The sequence below is a fragment of the Brachypodium distachyon genome, chromosome 1, assembly GCF_000005505.3.
Source record: "Brachypodium distachyon strain Bd21 chromosome 1, Brachypodium_distachyon_v3.0, whole genome shotgun sequence".
NCBI classification, from domain to species: Eukaryota; Viridiplantae; Streptophyta; class Magnoliopsida; order Poales; family Poaceae; genus Brachypodium; species Brachypodium distachyon.
In genome coordinates, this window is record NC_016131.3 from 50,283,114 (window position 1) to 50,292,283 (window position 9,170).

At 45.0% G+C, this 9,170-nt stretch overlaps 1 protein-coding gene across 1 annotated transcript; it reads right to left on the reverse strand.

Annotated features, from left to right (window-relative positions):
- Positions 1 to 2,644: 2,644 nt before the first annotated feature.
- Positions 2,645 to 8,044, reverse strand: LOC100831913 (putative disease resistance RPP13-like protein 3). The gene is made up of 3 exons (XM_003561167.4): positions 6,989 to 8,044; positions 3,115 to 5,169; positions 2,645 to 2,999 (listed from the first exon to the last, which is right to left on the reverse strand). The coding sequence occupies exons 1-2, from the start codon at positions 7,810 to 7,812 to the stop codon at positions 3,165 to 3,167; spliced, it is 2,829 nt and encodes a 942-aa protein (XP_003561215.1). The 5' UTR covers positions 7,813 to 8,044; the 3' UTR covers positions 2,645 to 2,999; positions 3,115 to 3,164.
- Between the last annotated feature and the right edge of the window lie 1,126 nt (positions 8,045 to 9,170).

Sequence of the window (9,170 nt, forward strand, 5' to 3'; positions counted from 1 at the left end):
GACCTCCACTCGACATGCATGCACTCTTTTCTGCTGCTATCAAACATGCCACCACTGATGAGAAAACAAGAAAAGCTAGTGCGGCTTGGAGGAGCAAGACTACAGGAAGAAAAATTCTTCCTCGATCGAAGAAAAAGAGAGGAACAAAAATCAAGAATCTGACAAAGCTAAGTAGGACTCTGACTGGAATACAACCTTTTGGTAGGAAGTTGCGTGCCTGTTTGTTTGTTCAATTGCCAACTAAGTGTGTGTTTTGTCCGTCCCAGTTTCTGTTATTGGGCTTGAGTGCTCTTAATAATTCATTGTAGCCGGGTAAATTCCTTCGTCCCTGATGGATAAGCTCATAAGCTAGCTCTAACAATAATAGACGTCTAGAAGTGAGATCCCAACTAAGTCTAGAACTGAAGATATCACAACGAAGCTGTTGATCCTTGTGGAAGGAGTTCTTAAAGCTTTAGGTTTTCTAGAAAGGTATTGGTATTGGTATTGGTATTTGTAAAAGTATTTAAATACAATTTTACTTTCAACTAGCCCTTGTGGACTTACGGTTGACCAATGGGAAGAAATAGAGTATAAAAATCTTTTTGTACGTCCGGAGCATAAATATATTGCACACCCACCTTTGATTGAGAAGTAGATAGCTATATACACTATACCACGTACAAGTTTTGAAGGCATTTTGGTAAAGGCTTTTTTAAAAATTGTCTTAATTACTCGTTATGGCAGGCAATTTCATGAAAAGCCTTAAAAGAACAGAGATAAGGAGGCAATTTTAATAAAAAACCTCAAAAACTTTTAACATCAAAGGCATAACGAAGAAAAAAGCCTAAAAAATTCTAAGCATCGGAGGCATTTTGAAAAAAAACCACAGCAAAAATTATTTAGGGGCTATCTGTAAAATTGCCACAGCAAGTTTTGAGGCAATCTCAATAAAACTGCCTTCAAATGTCTGTAAATTATGCAAAAATGCCCTCGGCTTTTTTAATTTTATCCTTCAATCAAGTTTGGGACACTCACGGTAGATTTCTCTCCCAATTCTTTCTTCCCCCAATCTTCCCGATCTCCCACACGACGCCACCGCCACCATCGCCCCGGCGAGCCACCGTCGCGCCGCCTCCGGAGCCGTGGAGGTTAAAGAAGAGCTGGCCCGTCCTCCTGCACTCCCATGGGAGCCGCTCCCTCCTATTCGTCCGTACGGAAGCACCCCGCCCTCCCTCCTCCCCCCCTCTGCCGCCCCGAGCTCGTGTTAGAGGCACGCCGCGGCTGCCGCCGCCTTCGGCTGCTCTTCTCTGCCGTCCCCACTCCCCAGGCAACTCCTGAGCCGCCTTCAATCCTTCCGCGAAGGCTGCCGCCTACAGCGCCGCCCGCCCGTTGTTGTTCCTTCCACGGATCGAGGCCGCCGGCTGCTCTCCTCTGTTGTCGTTCGGCAGATCTCGAACCCGCCGTTATCTCTTCCGCGGAGGCGCTGCTGCTGCCGCTGGCTAGCCGGCGCATGCGCTGCTCTCCTTCGGGCTTCGGCGCACGAGAGGATGGGGTGTCGATGAGCTCTGTTACCACCCGTGGAGTATGGTAATTTTAGTCCCACATCGCCGATTAACAAAATATCCCACCAATTTATAAGTCAATAGGAAGAACAGAAGGCAAGAGAAAATCAGGAACTTACCATAAAGCCATGGGTCACGTCCCTTAATTAGCAAATGTTTTAGCCATAAAATAAGAATATTTTAATCATATAAACATACCAAAAAAATGGATGGTGGGCCAGTGAGATGAGATCGGAGATGAGCTGGGAGAGCGTGTAGGAAGAATTGACGGGGTGCACCAAATCTTTTGTGAAGTCTAGTTTCTAGTTGACAATTCGAGTCATTTGTAAGAATGCCATACATAACAATTGAAGGCTTTTACTAAAAGAGCCTTTGTTGATATATTTAGAGGCTTTTTTCTAATTGCCGAAATGACATTCCCCTTCCCCAATATCCTTGTCATTTTAAAAAAAAGCCTCCAAACCTTTTTCAAGGCATTTTGTTATCATTTTGAGGCTTTTCAAAAAGCCTCCTAACTTGGAACGTGGTGTAGTGATAGGCAGGTTTTCCTTCTCCTACCGTCCAATCTTTTTGCGTGTGTGTATATATACATATGTCCCACTTTGATCATTTACAGCCTTTTCCTTCACATGAACACATAGGATAGAACAAGACTACACAAAAATTCCTTTTAATGAACGAGAACGCGTAGAAATAGGAGATGTCGGGAAAGGCGTATGTGCTCCGGCTTCACCTATGAGAGCTGATTTGTCGACATTCCCCAACATGCTGACATACACTGTGCTGAGAGATATCCGATCTTTCTACAAGCAACGCCGGTTAAATTCCAGCATGGGAAGAGATGGAAGAAGAAACATTGTGCTTCTACCAGCTATAACGAGATACTGAAAAAGAGCTCGTAGAATTTGCATTCCAGAAGACAAATGTTGCTACCAACTACTCACAATGCTTCATGAGATATTGAGTTTTAGCGCCTTTAATTGGATTCTCTCCTGCGCACCAACTGTTAGCAAGCAACAAAAATACATGAAATTAACTTGCACTCATGTGCGCACTGAAACCTGAATTACACAACAACAAAACTCCACCCGGAGGCGAGCTTAATAATCCTCAACCAAGCTGAATAACCGATTATAATAATATAATACAAAGTTCACAATGATGCGAATACCAATGTAGAAAATAGCACATCACGCCAACCCTGAGGCGAGCTTAATAATCCTCAACCAAGCTGAATAACCGATTACAATAATAATAATACAAAGTTCACAATGATGCGAATACCATGTACTCCAGAAAATAGCACACCACGCCAACCCTTACAATACCAGTACTTTTTTTTTAGAGCAGGGCACCAGTACTTGTACAATAATCTTCCGTCTCCATCACAACATTCTGATCAACCCAACAGCAGACAACGCCACAGTTTGTAAGTACTTCCAAGAGGAAGCGCCCCTTAAAAAAACAGATATAGGACATGACCGTGAGAAAACTTGCTGCTGGTATCATGGTACTTTTCTGAAAAACTGAAACCATGAACAGCTAAAGAAGTGGTAATAGTGAATCATACCTCCCTGTGTTGTTGACGAAATGTCATGATAAGAGAGAACCACTTCAAGTTTATTCATCATCACACTCATCATCGCTCTCGTCCCCTAGTCCCACGATAGTTACTCTGAGCGGGTTGCGATGGGCATCTGTTTCATTCCTTATGGCAACTGATGCAGCCTTCAATTCAGAATATGTGGCTCCCATCGTGTCAAGACGAAATTTTGCATCTTTCAGACTTGCGAGGTGCACAATACCAAAATAATACCCATTCTCTGTTGCCGCTGAAAGTGGCACATCAAGCTTCTCAAGATTTGGCAATGCCCCTTCCATAAATACAAAGTTAATCGTAGCAGTACCATAAAACGAAACGCGAAAGTGCAACTCCTTCAAACATTGGAATCCTCTGCCTTGCACAGCAAGAGTTCTCGTCTTCCCTCGTTCCAACCAAAGTTCCAGATAAATTAAACCAGGAAGCTCTCCAAGCATGTGAAGTTCCTCCTGTGTTACGTCACTGACAATAAGTAGTAGGTATGTAAGATTAGTGAGTGCTGGTGTGATCCACTTTGGAATTTTTGGAAAATAGTAGTTTGTGGTCATCCCAAATACTTGGAGGGAAGATGGCAGAGGGGACCAAGAATCTAAGAACTCGAGGGAAGTTGAATCGTCACTGGATATCCAGAAACATTGGAGTTTGCATGTTCCAAGCCTGCATACAGAGGAGAGTAACATATCTGCACACCTGTTGTCTGCATCATCCAATTGAACATGGAGTTCATTCAATGTATTCAGATTCCCGAGCTCCTCCACTGCACCAACTGAACTGAGGGAAATATTAAAGCCTGAGACCACTTGTAAGCTCCTCATATTCCCAATCCCATTTGGTACCTTCATTCTCCCATGTCTGTATCTGTATCTATATGGCCCACTTTCAGTGAGCAGATGCTGTAGCTTAATGAGCTGATCAATTCCAGCAGGCAACTCATCTATGTATGTATTCCTAAGATCTAGCGTCTCTAGACCATGTAGCGTCACAATTCCTGATGGTAGCTCTGATATGTATGTGTTCTTAAAGCTGACGAACTTTAGCTGGAATAGCTTGTCCATAGGGCTCATGTCATATTCCTCTATATCGTCACAATCTTCAAAATCTAGTACACGTAAAGCTTCAAATTTACCAAGACTGGGCAAGTATTTGATGCAACCTGATCTTGTCACAGTCAGAGATCGAACATGGCTCAGATCTTCATTTTCCAATACAGATGCAACCTCCTGGTCAATGTCCTGGATTGATAGTCGTCGAATAAAACCTTGGCGATTTGCCAGAACTTTTTGCCCGCTGCCTACCACAGTGATGAAATTCTCTTCGGCTGATTTGGAAATAATAAGTTCAAGCATCATGTCGTGCACCCTACAGGCACGAGCTTTACCATCATGGCCAATGTCCACTGGTTGGACCATGTTTTTATTGATAAGCTCGTAGAAGTACTTCTCGGCAACATCCTGTTTGCTCTGTCCACGCTCTTCAGAGATGAAGCCTTCTGCTATCCATCGCCTGACTAGCCTCTCTTTGTCAATGACATAATCCTCAGGAAAAATACTTAAATACAACAAACAAGTCTTGAGGTAACCAGGAAGAACATTGTAGCTCAAGGATAATATATTTTTCATGCCCTCTAGACTTTGGCTTCTGCTCAGGTCAGAACCAATTGACCTTTTCACCTTCTCCCACTCTTGTTTGTTAGTTGGTATTCTTGCCAATAAACCAGATATACTGTTAATTGCCAATGGTAGGCCTCCACATTTTTTCAGTATCTCATTGGAGATCTCTCTCAGCATATCAGGGCAACCATCCTCAGAGCCAAATATTGTTTTGTGAAACAATCTTTCAGAATGAAAACCATTTAAGGGCTTCAGTTCATAGATGTGGTCATCAGTACCCAGGGAACATGATTTTGCTACATCAAAAATGCGTGTAGTAGCTATAATCCGGCTAGAGCGGTTATTCTCTGGAAAAACACACTTAATAGCATTCCATGCTGATATGGACCATACATCATCAACGATGATTAGATACCTAATAGATAGAATGGAGAAGAAATTTGATTAGAAAAAGTAAACGACAATGGAACTCCAAAATTATGTACTCTTGCTTCAGGTGCTCAAATACTTAAATCATGCTTACAACTTATGTTTATATATGAATCTTAGAGTAACTAGGTATAATGCCCATTGAGATATAGGCCCCCTTCTTTTCGGCTTCTAAAATTGCAGCTTATGGTCTGATTTGGGTAGGAAATGTCTACAACACCCCTGGACTTCAATTGTTTCATGTCTAATTGATTCATAATATCATTATTTTTCACAATTTAACCACAGAACTGACCGATAATATGAATTCGAAGAAAAAATAAAGTATTAAATAACAATAAACATGATCTCATTGTTTATTTTGCACAAGTCCAACAAAAGAAATGCACACAGCGCACTTAGAAGTTCACTGCATTTCTTCTGTTTATGCATATAGCACGTACAAACAATACCTGTACAACAATTTTGACACTTTCTTCTTTACAAAATCTATACAACAATATTCTTAAAATTTCGCTGTATACAACAACATTAATCTACAATATTCTGAAAAAACCATAGCAGAACAAACCCAAAAGAAGATTATTTGCTTCAACAGAGGCAGGGAACAGCATTAGCAATCGCATCTCCTGATGCTGCTGCATCTCCAAACAGGGGTTCGTCGCAGAGGCGAGCTCATGGATTCGGGAAGGGGCGGCGGTAGGGAGAGAACCAACCTGGGCGGCGACCGGGGAAGAACCTGGGAGCCCTCCGGCCTTCGTCGGCGCAGCGGCAAAGCTAGCAGACGAGGCGACGGCGATACGCGCAGCCATCGACGAAACCACGGCCTCCATCTATGGGGAGATACTGGCGCCGGCTACCAAGAGGAGGAGAACGGGGGGACTGCGGGAGCTCCGGGGAGAAGAACAGCGGGGGCGTCTAGGAGCTGGCGGCGGCGGCGGTGGCGGCGGTGGCGGAGAAATCCTAGGTAGGGGCGAGCGAACTGGGAGAGATGAGAGGCCGGCGAGTCAGGGTGGGGAACGGCGGCCGGAGGGATTATGGAGGGCTCGGCGGCGGCCGGAGGGACTTCTTTCGGGGTTCTCGCGGTGGCATTCCGTGGGTAATTACGCGAAGTAGTCGGGGGCACTTACACACGGGATGGGTTGAAAACTATAGGCGGTCTGGCTTTCAAAAGGCCGCCCGTTGGCCTGGCATGCCGGCCCGACACCGGAATTAAACGGGCCGTGCCTGCCCGCGACCCGTCTTGGGCCATACCCGACCCTGGGCCTCCAGCCCGCGGACCGGCACAAGACGCCCATGCTGGCCCAGTTAAGAGGCGGGCCATGCCTGGCCCGGCTGTGCCGTGACGGGCCAGGCCGGCCCGTTGGCCACCTATAGGGGATAACCTATTGCTCCGTTCTGTACGAACTTATTGCTCCGTTCGTTGCTTTTGAATGGAGTGCGGCCGTTGTTTGCAGGCGGGTGGAAAAAAAAATCTATAGGGGAGAAGTCTGGGATACTGGTCCGGGGATTGCACTGCGAGAAGCATATGGGCTGCCAAGTAAAGCGGAGGAAAAGCTTGCCCTTCTTTTGTGCTTGAGTTGTCAGGAACTAAGAAACTGGCCTAGAAGCGCAGATGTGTTTTGACTACTTTATATAATTAACTTTTGTGCTATACTGTTCAAATTTGCACTAAAACCATGACAATTATTTAGGAATGGAAGGAGTACATCTATTGAAATGCTGAGGAACCTGCTACAAGATAAAAATGAAAAGGTACGTTTGACAAATGTTTTGCTGGAAAGTAGAAATAAATCTGAAGTTACCTCTTATCTTGTAGCAAGTTTCTCAGCTTTTCAATAGATGTGATTTCATCCCAGGTGTCGATGCCTTTTGTAAAATCCTTCGGACAAGGCACCTTATGGATCAGATCCTTGACTATTTTCTTCATATCTGGGTTTTGCGAGATTGATACAAAAGCCCGGCAATCAAAGTGCCCTTCAATCTTGATGCAAACCTCATTCGCTAATGTTGTCTTTCCCAGTCCACCGAACCCAACAATTGACAACACCTTGCGACGAAGTTTGGTTGAGCTACTGTTTTCTTCCATCATCCACTTGGCAAGATCATTTGTCGGACCGTCGATGCCGACAAGGTTATCGTTAAAACGAGCACCAAGTCGAGGATCCACGGTACCATGATTAGAGTTACTAGAAGCAATGTCATCGAGCTTGTAACTGCTCTTGAGCTCTTTCACTTCCTTTATACGAGCCTTGAGTTCGTCGATTTGGTCTGCGAGACCATGCCGATGCCCAAGTGTCTTGAGGGAGCGAGCAATTTTGCAGAAGAACTCCTTGCAGCCACCATGATTGCCGCCGCCACCGCCGAGGTGGTGAATGAACTTGTCGAAGCAATCTTCGGTGTCGTACGCGAGCTCTCTCAGGAGCGATATCCATGTCTTGACTTGGACATCCGGGTCTTCTATCATGGTGTACTTCTTGAGGGCACCATGCATGCTGGTGAGCTCAGATTTGAGGGAGCGGATCTCGCCACGCACCCCTTTCAGGCGGCTGTACTCCTCGGCAAGAAGAGTAGCGAGCTTCCCCAACAGGGGACCCAAGGCGCCGTCCGCAGCGCTCACCACCTCCATCTAGCGCCCTAGCTAGTCACAAATTTGTCAATGTGACTCAACGTTTGGCTTTGTGTTTTTGTGTACTTGGTGGTGTTACAAAAGCAGGAAGATCAAATAGCTAGTTGGCATTGCTCACATAGCTAGCAGCACGAGTTCCTTCTGCAACCTCTCGTTGACCAACCTAATTAAGGAGTCACCTAACGGTGGCTCAGAGCTCACAACTCACACTAATCGGAAAGCAGGCATCATCAAGCAAGCAACTGGGACAAATTAAGTGATGAAGCGACGAATTAAGAACAACATGTCATGTCCAGAGCTGGTACCATACAGCAAGTCACTTATCCACGAACAATTCTTATACGCCAGCCGATGTGGATATGCGAATGTCATCAAATATAATTAGACTTAAACCTCGAATTGTCAATGGTGACAGCTGTACGCCAGCGTATTAAGTCCGCTAGTCATACACTATATTTCATGTCATTTTCTAGACGACATCAGATCTTGTTTTTCTAGTAAAGTGATATAGACTGATCGATCAGATGAAGTCACACAGCATGCATCACCGTGCAATGCGCTTGGCCTCAGCTTTGAAGACTCGTTCATGCGCCTATACGTGCAAGTGCCGCTTCACACAGCATACGTCACCGTGAGAAGCAGCTCCTATATGACGTCGGGCTGCTGCCGTGGTGGCTGACGTGTGGGCCCGGACGCACGTGTCAGCCACAGCTAGCACCTACGTCAGGGGTGTTGGATAATGTTGTTGTAGTATTAGTTATTACTCTTCCTGTTTCACAATACATCTCATATATATTTGTGTATTTGGATCAAGAAAACTCTTGTTTTTAGTGCCTGATTATTCTTATTGGTCTCCTTCCGGCGATGGTGTGAACGGGAAGATTGGTGATATATATGTTGGGCAGCAAGAGCAGAGTCCGGTTAATTAATCTGCCTGACGTGGATATATAGTGGACTTCCCATATATATGTGCATACAACACGAGGTCCATTGTTCATTCACATATATAGTTGTCACAAATTTGATCTCATGTACATCTCGTCTTTGTTTTTGGCGTATACACATATTGATACACAGAACGACCAATAGAGATGAATTATAAGAACTTGTAGAAATAAGAGACATCGGGAAAGAAGTACGTGCAATCGTGTGTGAGAAGAGGCCGTCCTTACGGAGATCAGCCTGACGAGATGCAATTGATTTGTATGCTCGGCAAATTGGGCTGCGATGGGCTTGGACGGGAGATGCGGCCCAGTTACGCGAGATGTCTGTCAAGCCAGGCCTCCTCCTCCAGTAGCGACATAAGCTTGGGCAGAGGTACACACTGTTTGAGAATATATAGCAGTGGACACTCTTGA

What these genes read in the sequence shown, in the direction of transcription:
- LOC100831913 (XM_003561167.4), bottom strand. Translation starts at nt 7,812, where the DNA reads ATGGAGGTGGTGAGCGCTGCGGACGGCGCCTTGGGTCCCCTGTTGGGG. An exon ending in AACTTGCTACAAGATAAGAG is followed by an intron (nt 5,170 to 6,988) that starts GTAACTTCAGAT and finishes TCTATCTATTAG; the next exon opens with GTATCTAATCATCGTTGATG.